Source organism: Talpa europaea (assembly GCF_964194135.1).
Source record: "Talpa europaea genome assembly, chromosome: 10".
Classification (NCBI taxonomy): domain Eukaryota; kingdom Metazoa; phylum Chordata; class Mammalia; order Eulipotyphla; family Talpidae; genus Talpa; species Talpa europaea.
The window spans coordinates 68,156,143-68,175,389 of NC_140077.1; the positions used below are offsets into that span (position 1 = coordinate 68,156,143).

Here is a 19,247-nt window from a genome sequence, read left to right on the forward strand (position 1 = left end):
AGACCAGACCCAGATGCCTCGAAGTCAGCGGCATCAGAGGCGCTGACTTGGGGCTTCCAGCAATTGTTCCAGCGCAGGGCAAAGCACATACCTCTCTCAACTTCAACATCCGCGTTCACATTTACTACCAGGGTGAAGCACAGCTAATTCTGAACACCAACACCGAGCGGGCGGCCTTGAAAATCTGGAGAGTGACTTTCTCTGTGGGTTTTCTTAAAAATACACGTAACGTGGTCAGCAATACCCAGCTCGAGTCACCCTGTCAAAGGGCTTCTATTGTTTCCATCTGCACTTTCTTCCACTCTTCTGAAAGGGTCAGAGGAAGCCGCTGGTGCCTCCAGCTCTTCCTAAGAGCCTTTCCAAGGTGTCCCGCCAGCACTGGGACAAGTAGGAAAATCCACCTCGGCTGGGTCTTCCCAAAACTGCATTTCCACCAGTGCCCCTTGGGCGTAAATCATGCCTAGTGGGGGTGTTTTTTTCTAGATCACTTCTAAGAGTCTTGGGAGAAGTTACAAAGAGAAGGGGTGTCTGTCTGCACACATAGGTGCACCCTGGCATATACACACATGCACACTTACACACGTGTGGCTCCTAGGACAGGACCTTCCGAGCATCTATTTACCCTCGTGTGCACACGATTCCTCTAAACAAACTCTCCTATCCCTGCTGTTTGTTAAGTAAATATTGATCAAGGAGACAGGGCTCCCGCGGCGGTGCCACAGGCTGGGGAGACACCACACGGGTGGATTGGAAGGATGAATTCAGGCATGTAAGCCGCCCTCGTGGGGACTAGTGTAGGACAAGGCCACACACTCAGCCCATCACGACTCACCCCGCCAAACACAGTGCCCGTGCGGGAGCCGGGACACTCAGGGCCCCAGTGTGAGTGGACAGCTGGTCCTGCAACAGGGAGAGGAGGTGGGGGTTGCCCCTGGGGCCAACGGTGGGGCAGGATCACTTTAGAAAGCAAACTTGGCTGTGCTTTGGGGAATGAGAAAGAAACTCCCAACATTAGGTGGTGGCTTGGGCCACCCGAGCAGAGCCTGACTCCTGGGGATCTCTCACTGTAGTTGGACATGAGCGCCTGGCGCCCCAGGAGCCCTGGGGGTCTGCCTGGCAGGTCTACTGGCTAAGCCAACACCTGAGAAAAGTTGCTTTGTGCTCCCTAAGTTTTATATGGGTCACCGGGTGTCCCTGCAGGCCCTGGGCCACATGCACTTCCCCGGGAAGGCTGGTCCTAGAGTCTCCTCTTGAGACTTGCTGTGTCTGGAGCGCCGGGTGGAAGAGCGAGGCTCAGAGGCTCTAGCTTGCACCCGTTTCAGGAGGATGATCCCACTTGGGTGGGCAAGGCCCAGGTCTCTCAGGGCAGACCTGCCAGACCCGGACCGAGCAGAAGATTTGGAGTAGCGGCCAGGCCAAAGTAGCACCAACTTTGGGGGTCTCGAAGGACAGAAGAGCAGGACGCCCAGGCAGTTCTGGCCTCAGTGGCTTCCCTCCTCATGACACCTTTGCTACCTCCTTACCTGAAAAGTAAATGCTACAGGATGTGGCCAGAGTTCAAGGCTGTCTTAAAAAAAACCAACAAGCCCGTATTTCCTCAGTCTCAGCAAAGGAACACATGGCCCCACAGCTGGGCTCTCTCTCTTTTTTTATAAACCTTCAAAAGAACAATGTTCTGTTGAGCAAAATTCAGTAGCATTCTGTAAACATTAATTTAAGGAAATCAATAGGCTCAGTGAGCTCAAGCCATATTGCAAGATAAACTGGCCAGCGAGCCACTTTGTCAAATAGATTTTCGTTTTCTCAGCCTAGATAAAGAGTTTCAAAACGGGGCGGACGTGTCGCAACCAAGGTTTGAAAAGCACGCGGCCTTCACAGCCCGCCAGCCCTCCCCAGAGCCGCACGGACACACTTAAAAACGATAAGATGGTGGCAAATTGATTTGGTTTTCCAATTTTACTGAAAGAGGATGTCTTGGTTGGCCCCCAGGAAGGGGAAAGAGCTAACCAGCCGCCCAGGAGGGAGGAGGAGCGGGGAGAGGGGCACACTGTGTTGGGGGCAGGGAGCCCCGGGCAGTGTCAGCGGATGCTGCGCTTTGAGAAAGGAAGAAAGAAATCTTTATTCATGCTGACCTGATGGGCAACAGGCCTCCGTGCCAAAATCCAAACAGCAAACTCTCCAGTGGGTTTGGGATCAGAGGCTTCAGCTGCTGGAAGCACAGCAGCAATGTCATGTTAATGTGGAGGGGCGTTGGGCAGGGTCCGGCCAGGGAAGCCTGGGAGGATAGTGAGGAACAGCACAGCCCCAAGAAGGCCCGGCCCTCCAGAAAGGGCTGCAGGGAGCCCAGGGAACGTGGCAGAAGGAGAGCTGGGCTCCCGTCTGCCTGCCACCATGGAGAGGCCTGCTGGAGCTCATAGGGAGCCTCCTCCTGGCTGAGCCACCGGATGCCCCCACAAACGCAGGGAAAGGAGCCATCAGACCTGGCCTGCAGGAGACATGATCAGAGCTGAAGAGACATGGACACTGCACGTGGGGAGGTAGAAGGCCTCCCAGAAATGGACGTGGGGCCCCAAGAAGGAGGGTCCCAGGATGGGACTCTGGCCTGCAGTGTGGGTGGCTGCCAAACCTGCAGCAGGAGGTGGCTGACAGCATGGGGGGCTGGAGGGGAGTCCTGAGCATCTTCTCAGGAAGGTGAGTCTTTGGAACCAGAGGGCGCAGGGCTAAGTGCGGTAAGATGGAGGGGAGGTGGGGGGGTGGGGAGACAGGGAGCGCCTCCACGCTATGCAGTGGAAAAAGAAAGAGCAAATGGATGAACAAAACAGAACGGAAACTCTCAGACTATAAGAACAAAACAAAGGTTACCCGAGGGGAAGGGGGAAGCGGGTGGTGCGCTGGGGAGGCAGCCATCGGTGTGATGAAAGATAGAAATTAGACTTTTGGGGCAATGGTAATGGAGTGGATGTTCACTTAGAAGACTACACCTGACACCTATATAACCTCCCAAACCACTGTGTGCCTGTTAGAAACAAGTGGGTGTTCAGAAAATACAGAATTCATAAAACAATTTCCACCCCTTTAAATGCTGATAGCACCTGTATTGATTTAAAAAAGAACACCGCCATATAATTAATCAAGTATTGGAATCAAACATTTTGAATAATTATGACCTTCAGCAATAAAAAAAAAGTGTTTTAAGAGATACTCCACCCTTCCAAAATTCGTGTATACATTTTAAACTATGTAAATGTCCTATAGCAGCTGTGTACAGAGGGGTCAGGATAAATACGATCCTTCTCCCCTTGCTCCAGAAATGGAGGCTCTTGCCAGGAGCTCAATGACAAATGTCATCCCAGTTAACTCTGAGACTGTCAATGTTATTTTGTGGGGCTGGAATCTGCTTGGCTCAGTGGGTAGTTTTCCTGCTTCTGCCTGGAGTTCTCCGAGCTGTCTGTGCTGGGAAACATGTTACTTGATGCAAGGGAGCAAACTCCCAATCGCTGCAGTATCTCAAAGAGGGAGCCCATGCTTGAACAAATAATAAAAGAAACAAAAGAAAACAAAGACAAAAATGGAGGAAACACCTTAAAAACCTATTCCTCAGCACCCACCTGCTTCCTCCACATACTAAGGAGATACCCTGGGATCTCCAACACCTGGGACTCCCTGCTGGAGGGAGCACCTGGAAGCTGTGCAGGGAGGAGCTGGACCCAGACTGTTCTATCAAAGCCTGGATTTGCAGAGCTAGAAGGGACCCCAGGGGGTGCATGTTCTCTGTAGGGGGCTAAAGGGAAACACTCAAAGTCTCTGTTCCAGAGACCTTTTGGTCTCTATTGCAGAGTCTTTAAAAGTATAAGAGGCGTTCTTAGCAAGGGTCATAAAATGCAGACTCAAGACCAGATCAGACCCATGGGCCATCCCAGCTCTTAGCCAAATTTGGGAGCCAGCAGTTTTTAGAAGGCCTCGTGGAATTCATTCTTACTAATCCTTCACCCGCATCACTGGACAGCACACTGCTTGTTCTGGAATTGACCCACCAGATGAACTCAACCTGCCACGTCACATGGATGCACCTGAGGCTGCTGTGTCTGTGGGAACAGAGCAGGCACAGTGCCACAGTGATGGGTGGGCACCTAGCTGCCAACGCAGGCACCCATCCCTCCTTCGCCAGGTACCGCACAGGGCACTCTGCAATCTGATGGGAAAAGGAGTGTTCCTCCAAGTCAGCTCCACGAAATACGTGCCTGAGTTCAAGACCTGCTGGGAGGTTTGTTGTTTAACTTTCACTGTGATGACTGGATGAGGTGGTAAAATAAATAGGACCAAACTTGGTGATGTTTTGGGATGGAAGGTTATCCAAAACCAACATGGCACCAACTCTCCAAACCACACCAAGGAAAGCCGTGCATGGATACACCACAGTTATTACTGCTTCGCTCAAGGGCACTGCACGGCTGCCTTCTGTGGCAGATCCACCTTCATCAGGAAGCTCTGCCTGGGCCAGCGCTGAACCAGCCTGCCCTGCACTCACACTGATAGGGGGATGCGAGGGGGAGCTGGGGGACTCTCAGCAGCAGGTGCAGGCAGGATCACAGCACCCACAGGGTTACCATCAAAGAAGGCTTTGTGGGCTTGGGGACCAGCACACACTGCAGAGGCCACCAGCCCACATGACCACTGGAGAGCTGCTTCTCCTCAGATGAGGGCACAAGCCAGCATCCCAAACAATATCTGGGCTCATCTGGGAAAGGACTGGGGTTCAGGGCCTCAGTTTCATCCTTTGGTTTTGACTGAAAGATTCCTTTCTGTCACAGAGACTCCATTTTTGTATTTCCGGGGAATTCTATGGGTCTCCTCTATGATTACCCTTCATAAGATGAACGCTCAGCTGTATTTCTAAAGCAAGCTCAGAGTTCGTGAAGGGTTTTGAGTCTCCTTCCTCAAGAATCATAAAAAGGGGCCTCCCTGGTGGCGCAAGGAGTTAAGTGTCAGCACTGTGAAGCTATCCGCAGCCACTGCAGTACAAGTTCAATCCCCAGCCAGGGAGCTACCCACATGGAGCAGCAGACCTCTCTTGTCTCCCCGCTGCTCCCCTCAGCAGTGGATTTCAGTAGATCTGCGTGTTCTGTTCCCCACTCTGTCTCTGTTGAATCCTCTCGCCCCCCCATACCTCTGGCCCATACCCCAGTTCTTATATGCATAAATAAATAAATCTTTTTTAAAAATCATAAAAGGTTTGGAAAGCAGAGAAACAGATTCCAGAGTGGCCCCAGGGGCCTTGGGAGTCCTCGAGATCTTACAGGTGCCTAGTGGACTGAAGTCACATCTGGGTGACAAGTCTTAGGATGCCGTCAAGATGAGGACTGCCCAGCTGAAGGGCAGTGCCATGAGTCTGCACCGGCTTATGCTGTGCACATTCAGGTCATTTAAAAAGATCAACTTTGGGAAGGGTCTTCAAGGCGGAGGGTACACAGCAGCTGCTTCTGCTGGAGAACAGCTCAGCTGTCCTCCCTCTTCTTCTGCTTCTGGCACTTTCTCTGCCTCCCCAATGCAACCCACACACTGGCTCTCAGTAAATGTATTAGCTTTTACTGAAAGTCACTTTTAGTACTAGATTTAGCGAAAAAGGTGAGAGTAACCTTAAACACAGAAGTTGGTACAATAACCATAAGAAAGATAAATAACACAGATCCAGCACCTCGCGTGAGGATTCAGTACCAGCCCCACCGATCCACCCACACCCACAAAGTCCCCATGGGAAATGACCTACTTGATCCAGGGATGATCAGCTGGAGGACAACAGTTCTGCAACATTTACCTAGCAGTGACCCCTCATGTCCTTGTAGAGACCCCTAATGTCCTCACAGCGACCCCAATGTCTTTATAGTGACCCTCATGGCCTCATAATGACCCCTAATGTCTTTAGAAGTGACTCCTAATGTCTTAGAAGTGACTCCCAATGTCCTAGAAGTAACCCCTAATATCCTTGTAGTGACCCCTCATGTCCTTGAAGTGACCCCTAATGCTGATACCATGGGAAATACCTACTTCTGTCCTGAAAGAGGGGAAATGCTGTAGGTGAGATGAAGTTAAGACACTTTTAAATAGTGACCAGCATGCTGAGGTGTGGCATGGTGGAAGGCTGGTGGGACACAGGCTCCCCCTGAGTCTACCATCTTCTAGAAAGCCCCAGGCTGAGTGCTTCAAGCACACATGACCATGTAGTAGGCCTTCCAGCCGAGGCGACCAATAAAATGAGCAGCAAGCGTAATGATGAGTGAAATTCGGTCAACCAACGGTTTATGAATTTGAAAATTGGTCTGTAATCCCTGAGAGGCAGCTGTTGGTCTCTGGGGGCCCTGCTATGCGAAGTGCCTGGAGGGCCTTGGGGGAGCCCTAAACTAGGCACCCCAGAGATTTCTACTGAGATAATGAAGTCATATCAGAGACACGGGTGGAGGGGCCCCAGTGGTCCCCGGGGCTCCCCAGCCAGGGCATAAAGCATCACCTCATGCCCAGGACAGTCTGCCTCTGTTCTAGAACCACAGAATTTCAGAGCTGGGACAAAGTGGGGTGTTTGGAGTTGCCCAACAAGGCGGAAGTTGCTGGAAGCAGACACTCCATTGGGCACCTCCCATCTGTGCTTCCCACCTCACCAGACCCAGGATCCAGAGCCTGGAGCTGCCCAGGCTGGGGCCATCTCCCGCCATACTTTCTTTTTTTAAAACCCAATTGTGCAGGAGCTCAGTCTGACGGAGCCCCTGCTTGCTCATTTGTCCATTTTCCCATGGACAAAGGGTCAGGGTCAGCAGGGTCCCAGGGCCAGCAGGAAGTGACACGACTGGGCACAGACCCAGCGATGAGGTCCCTTGCATTTGTTTCTCCATACAAGCAAATGGAAGCAAATGCTTCTCCTGCATTTACTCTGAACCATGCGCGTATTATCATGGGAGGCTTGGGACAATGCTGTGAGGTAGGCAGTATCCCCGTTTCACAGATGAGGAAACTGAGGCACAGAGGGGAAACCCTGGCCAAGGTTGTACTGCAAGACAGTGGCAGAGCTGGGATTTTATCCCACCAGTGCGTAAGTCCTACACTATGATGAGTGCAGGCCACTGGCAATGGGAAGTACCCCCAAAGGATTGCCCTTTCAAGAATTCAAGGTGAGGCTATTGTAGAAAACAACATGTACTTATAAATGGACATTTTGTTTCCTGCCCAAGAAGAGAGAAAGCAGAGACCTGTGCTTCCCTGTCTTAGCTGTGGTTCCTCTAGACTCGGAGCCCTAGGCAGACTCGCTCGGACATGTAACCAGGAGCCCACAGAAACACCCGCACAGCGGGGCCTGCCCAGTCCTACAAACACGACTGAGTTTGCCAGAGACTTACTGAGAGTCTCAGGAACAACGGGCCTTATGGGATCATTTTATACATGAAGTGCTACCAAGATGCTTCTCCAGGACTCTAGCTTCTGAGGATAAAGTTCTGGGGCCACTGACAAAGCACCCCCCACTCACCGCCCCGGGGCGCATTGGGGGGTGGGGTGGGAGGGAGGCGCCTGGCCTGGCCATGGCCTTGGCTCCTGCCCTCCTACCTAGCTCCTGTGGCGGTTCCTCAGGGAGTCTGTCCCAGGGGCAGTGCCGCCCAGACGGGCAGCTGAAATGATCAGGGCAGCCCACTTACTGCATGAGGTTAGACTTTTAAAAAAGGATTAGAGCTCCTTAATCTGGAGAGTTGAAGATTAAGCAGAAGATTAGAGATTAAGATTCAGCTGAAGATTAGAGTCTGTAAAACTAGAAGGGAGATGGAGAACATGGCCACCGTCCTCTCTGCAATCCCACTGTCAGAGCAAGGGCTGTCCCTTTGGAGTTCCAGGGAAATCTCTTTAAGAGCCATAACATAAAAAGAAGATGCTATTTTCCCAGCAGGTAATAAATTTAGATAATTATTATCTTGAGGAGTGGTGTATTCTCCAAGTGGAGTTAGGTTTAAAAAGGTTTAACTAAACCCGTGGGTGATAAATCCATAATGATGTAATAGGGGAGATTAGGGGTGTCGGGTGCATCCTGAGTCTTTGGAAATGCTTCAGTTGGAGGCAGGTACCCACTTCCCCAACACGCTTCCTGAGGGTTGGGTGGCTTCTCCTGTTTGTCAGCGAGGTGCCCTGGGGTATTCCGAAGAGGCTGAGTGGCCTGGAGGCCAGGAACCTGGGGCAATATGGCCACCCAGCCCCGGGAGAGAGTTTCCTACATTCCTTAAAAGGGTTTTGGTCCTGGATTCTGAATTAGAATTTGAGATGGCAATGATCTGGCCATGATTCCCATAAAAATTCAAACTTACTCCTTTAGCTATACCTTAAAATGAAAACCTATGCTTTTCTCAAAGATAGACACTTAAATAATCGTATGCTTGGAGAGATAAAAATGCGTTAAGCTCTCTTTGGAAGGAGTCGTTCATGACACACACAGATCAATCCGTTCAAACTGACAGGGATCTCCAACACCCCAATGAGACAGCGCTCATCACCGCTCAGGAAGTTAAGCTCCAAAATGCACTGCAGAGATTGGAGAAACCCTCACCCTAACAAAAAGCAGGGGGTTCCGGGAAATGCACAGAAACAAACTTTAGCAAAAGGTTTGAGCTCATTCCCAAGAGTTTCTCACTATAAACAGCTTCTACCAGGTACCAGGTCCTAGCTGGGGGCGGGAGTGCAGACGGCAGGGGGCGCAGGGGACTTTGGGGTAGAGTGGAGTCCAGGGGCCGCTCTGTGAAACTATATAACGCACACATCCAGGCGTGAAGAATATCTTCTGTGCTTGCATTTTCGGCTGCTTTGGAAAATTGGTCAAATGTGGCAATGTGCAGAGCGAGTAAAGGAGCCAAGGAGAGGGAGGGTGGGCAGCGGGGCAATGGAGGAGATGGGCTGGCAGCTAGAAATCTGGCGTTAAACACTGTGCTGGCTCCCCAGCACCCCAACCTGGGTGCAAAGGTTTGGTCTCTTTTAAAATGGCAAGTCTGAGAACCTCTTTCCTCAGGCGAGGGAGCCATTCAAAGCCCCTCTTCAGGGAGAGGCAGACAGGGGTGGGGGGGGGGGGACCTCGGGGTGAGGGTGGGTGGGGATGTGGGGTGCAAAGCCACCTTGCTTCAGAGGACTTCAGAGGGCTCGGGGCCAGCAAACGGGGACATCTGGAGTTCAGAAGTTGAGGAAAATGGGGAAGAAGCAGGAAGATGAATACGAGATCATCAGCCACACAAAAGAACGGGGCAGAGAGAAGCCTGGATTTGGGCACTGGCGTCTGGCAAGGAGGCCGGCAGCAGGGCTAATGAAGCATTTGTGGCGTGGGACGTTTGCCAGCGCAACAAAGAAGAAGCGCTTGGGCTCTGCAGATGCGCCAGGGCCCCCAGAGCAAAATAATGACATAATCACCATCAGTGTCACAGACCAGACCGTACACAAGGTGACGGGGAGGGGCGTGGAGGCGCATGCACGCGGAGGCCCTCGGGGGTGGCAGGCTGGGGTGCAGCAGCGCTGCACCCCACGTGGGACCTGTTCCCACCTCTGGGGTTTGTTTTGCCCGGCCCCAGCTACTCCTGATTAGGCCACAGAAATCTGAAAAGCTTAAGAGGCATTTGGGTGGGTTCAAATGGCTGAATCAAGAGCACTAAGAGCAGAGAGCAGCAGGGGTGTATGGAGTCAGACCTCGGGTCTCCCGCTAAGTTCTGAGTGCAAACTTCATCTGGCCAAAGAGCTAACAACTCGGAGTTATCAGAAGTCACTTGCTGGACAACCCCACCCTCATAGGTGCCAATAGCACCACAAATTTGCCAGTGTTTCAGGCATCTAGAAAATGCCATGCACATCTCAGGCACCTGGGGGAGGATGCTGGTGGGTGATGGGTAGGGCCGTCTGGGATGCATGGGGCCACTCCGCCCTCGTCAGCAGCGCTCAGCAGGCCCGTCACCTGCCGGCCCCGCTCCCCAGCCCAGGCGGGGGTGAGTACAGCTGTCTGGCTTTTAAGTGACTTTTGTCAGTTTGAACGTGAGCGTCTGCTTGAGGAGTGGAAAGAACAATAGCCCGGGGCCCGGAAGAAGAGCTCCCTCACAAAGGACTTAGGCGACACTAGTGTCCATTTCCATTGCTTCTAATGAAAGATTCATAAGAATAACTTGAATTTTTTATGACCCCCCCCTTTTGGGTATGACTATATTAGTCGTGTCAACCTCCATTTCCAGAAGGTCTGCTGTGCAAGGAGCCATGGGGACTGACCCCCTGGCCACCACGGCCAGACACCCCTCTGTGGGACACAGGGGTCGGCAGGGTCTCCTCAGCCTTGACCGCCACTGCACAGCGGTCCCCAGCCTCCGGAAGGCCCATGTGTGGCCCCTTGGCAGAGGGTGGCATCCGTCTCCTCTGTTCTGCCCTGTGTGGCCGGCACCCCCTTTTCTGCTGTCCTGACTTCTCAAATCCTGTCCCCATGTTGCATCTTTCTTTTGTGTTCTAGCCAAGAGGAGGGGGCGGGGGGGGGCAGGTCATATTTGTTTTATGTCCTGTTACCAAACACAGTGAGGTCTGGCTGAATTGTGAAGGGGTGGGAGTGGCGGGGATGGAGGCTCAAGTTGCTGTGGGGAGGTGGAGGTGAGAGAGCTCTTGAACTAGAACCCTCCACGTCCAGGCACCGGCTCCTCTGCTCACCCAGGAGGAGCTGGCAAAATAGACACACCCTCTTGTGAATGTATACTGAGGTCGTTGGAGGGAAGTGGGCAAGTGGTGGTCAAGGCCGGGCCCCAGGACGGAAAAAGGAGAGTTGAAGTGAAAGCAAAGTGTGGGGGTGAGGCAGGAGGAGGAGAGGCGATTTAAGTAGGTGGAAGGCTCAGCTCTTCTGGAACAAGCTTTCCTTCCCCCAATGAGTTGGTTTGGTGGAAATAAACAGGGTTTTCCAAAGGGTCTTAGAACATCTGCAGGCACTGGATCCAGGACACAATGTCAGCATCCCACCCCCGGTGCCCCACTGAGAACCTGCGCCGTCTGTGCCCCGTAACCCTTTGTGGACGTGAGCGCGAGGCAGCAAGGAGAGCAGAATGTCAGCCAGCACACAGCATCCAGTGCGGCCCTGAACTTCTCCGTCTCCGAAGGACAATTAATTATAAAGGCCTTAGGGTAGGTCGAGCAAGGGAAGACGACTGTGTCCGGCCCGCGGTGGCCTCCACTGCTCGGCCGCCTGCCCACCGGGGGTGCAGCCACCAAGAGTGGCGATAGATCATGTGGGGTGGGGGGAGGAAACGAAAAGATTTTTTTTGTATGTGCGCCTGCCCTTGTATAATTCTATTCTCACTGTGAACTCATCCATACACAAAACACAAGGACAATTTTTTTTTTAAGAGAGAAAGCCACGGGGTAGGTTGTGGTGGCAGCAGCCTCACAGCGGTGTGTTAAAAAGGATGGTCTTTTCACCAAATCATTTCACAGAGGCAAAACAGACAAACACAAAGCGTCGAGACTTTTTCTCCGACATTAAATGGAGTAACTGATAAGGTCAGACATATGACACCCGAAGAGATGAATCCGTGAACTCTTGAAGTCAAAGGGCCTCTCTGTGCCGAGCAAGAATCTTTCAAAGGGAACAGATCATAGAACCCCACCGAATCTGCTTTAAACTTTATGAAGCAGGAGGAGAAAAAGCTCTAAGTAGGGAAGCTTGACAGAAGAGCCTTGAACTATTTTCTGAAGGAAAGATGACACCCTCCCTAGGCCGCCACAAAACATCTTTTTTTTTTCTAAAGGCTCCTCTGAACTTTGATATCCGCCAAGACACTGCCATTGAAAGCGGTATAATTATGTGCTATAACCACTGTAGAAAATGCTTTGTTCGCCTCAACAAAGGACAATAAGCAAAGTCAAGCGACGTCGGGGTGTCTTTTTCTTTAAGAATGTTGAGAAAGGTCACGGAATGCTATAACTAATAAAGCGGGAGAGTAAGGAGGTTTTAAAGTTGCTCTCACTGTGCTTGAATGTGCCCAATGACAAAAAAAGGCCCAGGGAGCGAAAGATGCAATCACATTACCAAATAGATGGTAAACCCACGGCCGCTTCATTATGCTCATCAACACCTCCACCCCCCCCAAAAAAAAGCACGGGGTATGGAGAGTGCATGGCCTGCACCCCGGCCCGGTGCCCCACCTTGAAGCCAGTCCACCAGGATTTCAGACCAGCACCACTCAGAACCCAGAAAACCTCTGGAACAGCCACATGCGCCCATCTATCTGCAGAACATTCATTTAGTCTCTTAAAAGATCAATTTGGCTTGTCAGTGCTGGACTGGCAAGGAAAGGCACGCGAGAGCTTCTCCTGTGCCACCCACCAAGCGTGTGTCGTGTGATCATTTCAAGGCTCAGCCGCTTTGAGGCCGAAAGCCCGCTCACAGCGGAGAGCGGCTGCACGGGCGCCAGTTTCCCGGTGATCACTCACATTTAAGTGTCTATCTGGAGCAGAGGGAAGCACTTCCTAAATCCACCTGCCCTCATTTTTCTTTAAAGAGAAGACAATGCACGTCAAAGATGCCCAAATAGATGAAATCTTAAATGAGCATCTCATGGAAATTGGGAGTGGACTGGGTGTGGGGGTGGGGTGAGGGAGACAGTGTGTGTCTTTTGCTTGCGAGACAGGGAGTCGCTTTTGAATCTTCTTCCCAAAGGCAAGTGAGACCACAGTCAAATGGTCTTGGGAGTGTCCTTTTGACTTGTCAGGTGATAACTACAGGAACTGGAGCATCTGCCTCGTGAGACATTAGACCTTAAGGTCCACATCCACCAGCCCACTTATCAATGAATCAAACTTCTGTTCCATATACCGCGAAGCCTTCCATCCCCAAACATGGGTCTTTAACATGAGGGCAAGGGAGGTGGGTCACTCTAACTGGGAATTTGGACCTGGCCTGTAGATACATGGGGAGCCACCCTGGGCCCCACCAAGGATGCCTGGCTGAAGATGCTGGGGGCAAGGGCACCTCATGGTACCCAAGAATGAGTAAGAGCTCCCAGCACAGCCTGGGAAACAGACAGCCGCCATTATCTCCTCTGTGGCCACAGTTAAGAGGGAACCAAATAACAAGCAATAAAACCCAACTCACCTGTCCCTAAAGCTGGAAACATCAGCGTGGGGGTGTTTGTCCCACTCCCAGACCCCACCTCAGACCATCTGCTGTTGCTGGCCTCACCATAGGAAGTGGTAATGGAGTCAAATTGGGGGTGATGCATCTTGGGGTCCCTTAAGTGGTGCAATTAACCTTTGCGAGTCACACAGGTTGGGCACCTTAGTCGAGTTCTTTGCAAATACCTGTAAACCGGCCTCAGAAATTGACAGTGATCATTACCTCCTCTTGTGCCATGGTTGTTGTGAGGGAAACAAAAACGCAATAAAACGCAACTCCTCTTGCTCCTAAAGTCAGAAGTATGATTTAAAAACTGGGAAGGAATCCCAAACCTGCGTTCCCGCCCCATAAAAAAATATGTTGGAAGCTCTTCAAAGCCAAGTGCGAATGAAGCATGGAAACATATACCTTCACACCTGGAAAGACAAATTCATTGTTGCCAATCTCATTAAACATGCGAAGGAGCTAGATGGAGGCAGGGGATGGGCACCCCTCCCTGCACACCTTTGCGAGCTCACCTGCCGAGAGCAGGCGCAGGGCATAGGGGCTCTCACCCCACGAAGCGCAAATCTAAAGTGTACGTCACTTCTCCTGCGCCTCCCTCCACACCCCCTGGGTTCCTTCAAGCTCTGGCCACCCCCAAGTCTGAATACTGGCCAAGAATCTGGGCCACTGCGCAAACTGAGACATAAGGCAGGAGAAGCTCTCTGGTCACTTAGGGGGTCCCGACTCATAAAAGTCAAGAAACCTGCAGAGGAGGAGCTTGAAGCCTCCACTCCCTCTTTGCAGCGACAAACCTCCGTCTGCTTCATTTTCCTGGAGGCCAGGGGTCGGCACCCATGCTGGCCCGGAGAGCCATCAGCAGGGCTGCAGGGGCCAGTGCCACCAACATTGGTGACAGAGAGAGAGCAGAGAGCTGAGAGGAGACATGGGGGACTGAGCGGAGGAGGAAGGAAGAGAGGGCAGAGTGGAGGAGGGGACTGTCAGCCTGGGTTGCCCTCACACCACTCCGCTCCCGCGCTCCGTCTGTCCCTACCCATTTAGAATGACAGAAACGGTATGACGCCTTAGGCCAGTGGAAGCTTTTTGGTTGTTCTAGGACTATCCACGTCATTATGATCGCTCACCTTCGTTAAGTTAGGTTTGGTAAAAGGCGTAGAAAAGCATCCAGGACAGAGTAGTAGAGCGTGCCTGGGGGCTATTTCGCTATGGCCACAAGCAGTGGCTGGGCAATGTTAGGACGCGGTCAGCATGATGCTCTGTCATTGACCTGGGGACACCCCATCCGGTCAACCCACGCCTTTGAGTGACCTGGCGCTGAGCATCATGGGACATGGCTCCAGGGCTTCTGTGGGCGCCATCTTGTTTCAAAAGGCGCTGAGGCGGATGGTTCTGTGCTCTGCCCTCACCTCCACTTGCTCTGGAAAACTATACGTTCATTTTACTTGCTCTGAGAGAAGCCTGAGCCCAGGAGCAGCCGCGCACTTATCAGCAAGGCATTCAGCGAGGTGTCGGGTCCACTCTTGGCCGGCAGCCACGGCCACACTGGGAAAGTCACCACGATAAGACCTGTGGCTTTTTAAGCATCTCTCTTAAGCAATGACCTCCAAGCACAAAGGCACGGAAAAGAAGGGATCATCTTATCTGGAGCTTTTGTTAGTAAATGCGCCAAACCGAGAGGCTAAATTAAAATCTAGCAACCCGGGGTCCTGTATAGCAGGGAGGGGGCGTGGGGGTGGGCCTGTGGGAACCGGGGCAGAATCTGGGCTCCTGCTTCCTTCTCACCACCATTCCAGAAGGATTGAACCCCTGACTGCAGAAGGAACGAAGCCCAGAGTCAGCCCATAACTCTTGGAAGTCGGTGACAAGTGACAAAATTGCCCCCCCTGCCTCGCCCTGAAGTGGTCCTAAAATAGACTGAAGATAAAGGAGAGGTGCCTGGCGGAAGTGGGCGTGATTCACAGAGAGAACTTTCAGATGTTAATCATATTAAAGGGGGATTTAAATGATGCTAAATGGAGTAGTCTGTGGGCACCTCTGGGTGCTGGCCCCCTGCTTCTGTCCTTTGGCTAGTGTGCTGGGACTGAGGGATCTGGTTCCAACCAGGTAATTTCTAAACACCCTAAAATTCCCAATATTCAAGAAAAGGATTTGTCCCCTTGAGTATGTTACACAGTAAAAATGTTGAAAACCGCCATGAGCTTTGAACAATTTTTTTAAAGCAGCTTGGTGCATGCCGCCAAGCAAGGTAAACTCTCAGTAGTTCACCAACATGCTCAAGCTCTCTGAGCTTCAACTTTAGAGCAAAAGACTTATCTGAAGGGGCCAGGAGGAGAGGAGTAAAGAAGCTCTTAATACAGTTCCTTTGAAATATTTAGCCTGGTCACATTCAGTCTTAGGAGAAAGCTGCTAGAATGTCCTGTCCACACCGTCAGGCCGCTCCTGCTGCAATGGAGGCTTTACAACGGTAGAGCAGAACAAGAAGTTTCCCACCTCTTAAAGTGTTCAGCCAAAGAAAACAGTCTACAACACATTTGACAAGAAAAGTAAATTGGCTGCAGAGAGCAAAGATGCAGAGGCTAGAGGCCTTCAAGCGCTCAAGGAAAACACACAACCTTTCCCCCGCCTCGTTTCTGTACTCGGTGCTTCCCAAGCTACGTCACTGCTGTGCATGCTAAGAAAAGGGGAGAAGGACCCCCAAATGAGTGGATGAGCAGAGGGTCATGGGGGTATCAGCATCTTGATGCATCCCAAACTCTGAGACCCGTGGCCTCAGCAGCAGGGTTAGCAAAAGGCCCTGGTGCCCTGGGCGCTTCTCAGCAGGGTCTCACCCCCAGTCAACGTGCTGCTGAGGCACCCTATCTGCCTATGAAGACACGCCTCACTCACACCACATGTCTCCCAGCTGTAGACACTGATTTCTGGAGATCATTTATGCTGCTCGCCAGAGTCTAGAATATGCGCGTTGTCAATGTGTATAAATACATGTAAGGCACACGAGTGAAGAGCAACCCAGCCACCGCGTGCCCAGGGCCTTCTTCAGACAGGACAAAAACAAAAAGGAGAGGCTGTGATGGTCGCACACGCTGCCTCTCCTTCCACAAAGGAAAAAATGCTCATTGAAATAAATGCTGATAGAGAAGAGTCTGTTGAGGCCTGTTGCCCATTTGTGATCGTGAGTGCAGAATATACACCCAAAGTGACACCGCTCAGCTATTAAAATAGATGAAATAGTGCCTTCCGGGAGTGGATGGCTGGATCCCGAGGCTCTGATGCTCGGTGAAGGAAGCAAAGACAGTGACTGGATGGGCTTGCTCATATGAGGAATATAAATAACCACAGACAACAAACTGGCAACACACAACAAAAATAACTCCTGCACTGGGACGGGGGGGTGGGTGAGAGATGGGGAGCTGGCACAGGAGGTTCAGGGAGGGTGAGGGAAGCAGGTGCACACGCCCAGGTGTGAAGCCGTGCTCCAAAAATCCCACAGTTCAGTAAACGAATGGCAAACCAGTGAAATTTGTTTAAAAAATGTTGGAAAACCCAGACTCACTCCCCATCAACACTTTCAGAAAACAGTGTTGCAGCTTCCATGGCACAGAGAACACATATCAGCTCAGCCTACAGCTCACAACCAGGGGTGTACAAAGCTGGGGGAAGGAGCAGGGCCTCTACCCTGGAAAGGGAACCTCTGAGTGTCCCCAGCTGCCACCTCTTTGGACCTTCTGGTTCTCTTCCCGTGGCTACAAGGGTCTTTGGGGCAGACAGCAAGGTAGGAATGAGAAAGGAAATCAAGGTGGGACCGCAGGGGTGCCTCTTGGCCACTCTAGGGCTCTCCTACCAGGAGGTGTTTCTGTGCGAGACCAAGATGCAATCAGCCTGGGCGGTGTTTCTAAAGAAAATACTTTTTCCAAGTAAAGGGACGGGACGTGAGCAGAAACAAAGCAGGGCTCCTACCTCAAAGTCGTTGGCCTTGTTGTAGTGCATGTTCAGGGCCCGGTAGAGCTCGCAGTCGCGGGTGATGGCCAGCTCCTCGGTGCTGGTGACCCCGTCGTTGATGGCCTGGCGCGCGTACTTCTCCATTTGGATGTAGTAGAACTCGCGGAAGTTGCTGAACCACTTGATGAGCTGGGAAGTGATGCACCTGTTGAACTGTTCAATGTAAGCGTTAAGAGGGTAAGAAAGCCGGCATTTTGTTTTTCCTCTGAGCATCTGAAGCATTTAAATACTCCCCTCCCCTCCTTCCTTGACAGCTATGTTGTAATTCTGCCAAAATGGCAGCAAGGGCCAGGACAGACTTACCAGGTGTCACACAAACTGTGGGCCCCGGATACCCCATCACAAACCCCGACACTTTGGAAGGAGAATCACCTGATGCATTTGATTCTCCTTAAGACAAATCTCTTATTTTAAATGTTTTAACTTGTCTTTTTGTAGGAAAAACCTCATTTGCATACTTCTTAGGGAAATTCCCACGCTATAGAATCCTGGGAAGAGCTGTTGCTTTCAGGAGCCAGCAGTGCTATGCCCAGGGCTTCCCCGTTAGCCTGATTTTTTTAAGTTAGAATTTACATCCTCACAGATATACCTCAGTTAATGCAGGGGGTTGGCTTTCATACCAAGGGGGCAGAAATGGCATTTGCTTATATGTTTGGTCCCGGGGGATGCCCACGGTTATGGGTTACACCTGTACTTCCTGTTTGCACAGGTCCTCATGGCCAGGGGTGTCAGCAGAGGCCCCAGTAGCCTCTCAAACTCCTACAGCCCTCGGTAAGAGCCATGCTGTGGGGAGGTGTGGCTTAGATGTGCCACACAGATGGCGTGGAGTTTTTATTACATTTTTTTAAAAAATGCCAAGTTACTATAACATGATTACTATAAAACTTTTTTTTTGCCAAGGTTTCCCGATGGCCTCTGAGATGAAGACCTCCCCCTGGAGCCCCTGCACGTGAGGCTGTTCTTATTGACAGCCTCTCTTGACTTAAAGGACAGATGCGTCTCAACTTGCCAAGTCAAAACCAATAAATCCACGGCTTTATTTCAGGCAGGCTGACAGACAACCCCCTGTCTTTTGTCATCGCAGGCATGCCCTTCCCCGGGCCCCCAGAAAAAAGATGTACATTCATCAGAAATCAACAAAGACCCCCTTATCAAACACGGGCAAGAGAACCTCCAGGTTCCAAGAAGTCGGCCACTAACGTGTGTCAGCGCTATAATTACTCCACAGAAAGTTGTTTCTCCACTAGCAAAGATAATAAATGAATGAAAATTTATGGCAGAGAATGGAAGGAACAAGGAAACAGAAGCAGGGAGACTGGTGTTTCTCCCAAAAGGCCAACTTGCATCATAATTGCCATGGAGTTGCAAGGGCCCTTACAGATAATTGACCAGAAAATGATTAAGTCATCAGCAAATCGCTTCTGCTTGCAAGAGTTCAAACATGTACTTAACCTATCCAAGAATTATATTTTCACTCTGTGTCTGCTCTGTCTCTATTCAGCCTTGCGGGGAACCCGATTAAAAAGACAACTGAAAGACCCCCGTTATCTGATCTTCTGGTTGCCGATTTCAATAGAACTTAAACCCATTACGATTTGCTGAACTTGGAGTTCTTTCCATTTTATCTCAGCAGTAAAATACACTGTCCAAATTTCCAGACACTGAGATAAGGACCACAGGCCCCGTGACGGCTTACTGTTCCTTTTTAATTCTTTTAGAATAAGAAACAAAACATTACAAAATGATAGCAGGCTGTGCACTGGGGAATGAAAATTGCTTTGACATGGAGATTAGGCTTCTGCATTGTTACAAGACATTGTCTCATATGGACAAGAGTACTGTAGAGGAAAAAAATAGAAGGGTATTTTTTTTTCCTAGAATGGTCATGAATGACCTAATGGGCAGGACAAAAAAGTAAGTGCATTTGCCATTATTTAGGAACGGGACCTAAAGGGAGATTTAAAGCTTATTGTTAGGGAATGGAAATACCACAGAGAAAGAATGGACAAAAACAACAGACTCCTCCAACGAGAAAAGTAAAATGGCCAACACGACAGCTTGAAGAAGAGGATTTCTTCCCTCCAATCAGAGGCAACTGAAA

At 51.0% G+C, this 19,247-nt stretch overlaps 1 protein-coding gene across 1 annotated transcript in view; it reads right to left on the reverse strand.

The window, feature by feature from the left end:
* Positions 1–19,247, reverse strand: part of PROX1 (prospero homeobox 1) — a gene marked incomplete at its 3' end in the record, with an annotated part of 36,993 nt that overhangs the window by 5,358 nt on the left and 12,388 nt on the right. The window contains exon 3 of the mRNA XM_084245394.1: positions 17,105–17,299. Within this exon, the coding sequence (XP_084101520.1) occupies positions 17,105–17,299 (195 nt within the window). The remainder of the gene's footprint in view (positions 1–17,104; positions 17,300–19,247) is intronic.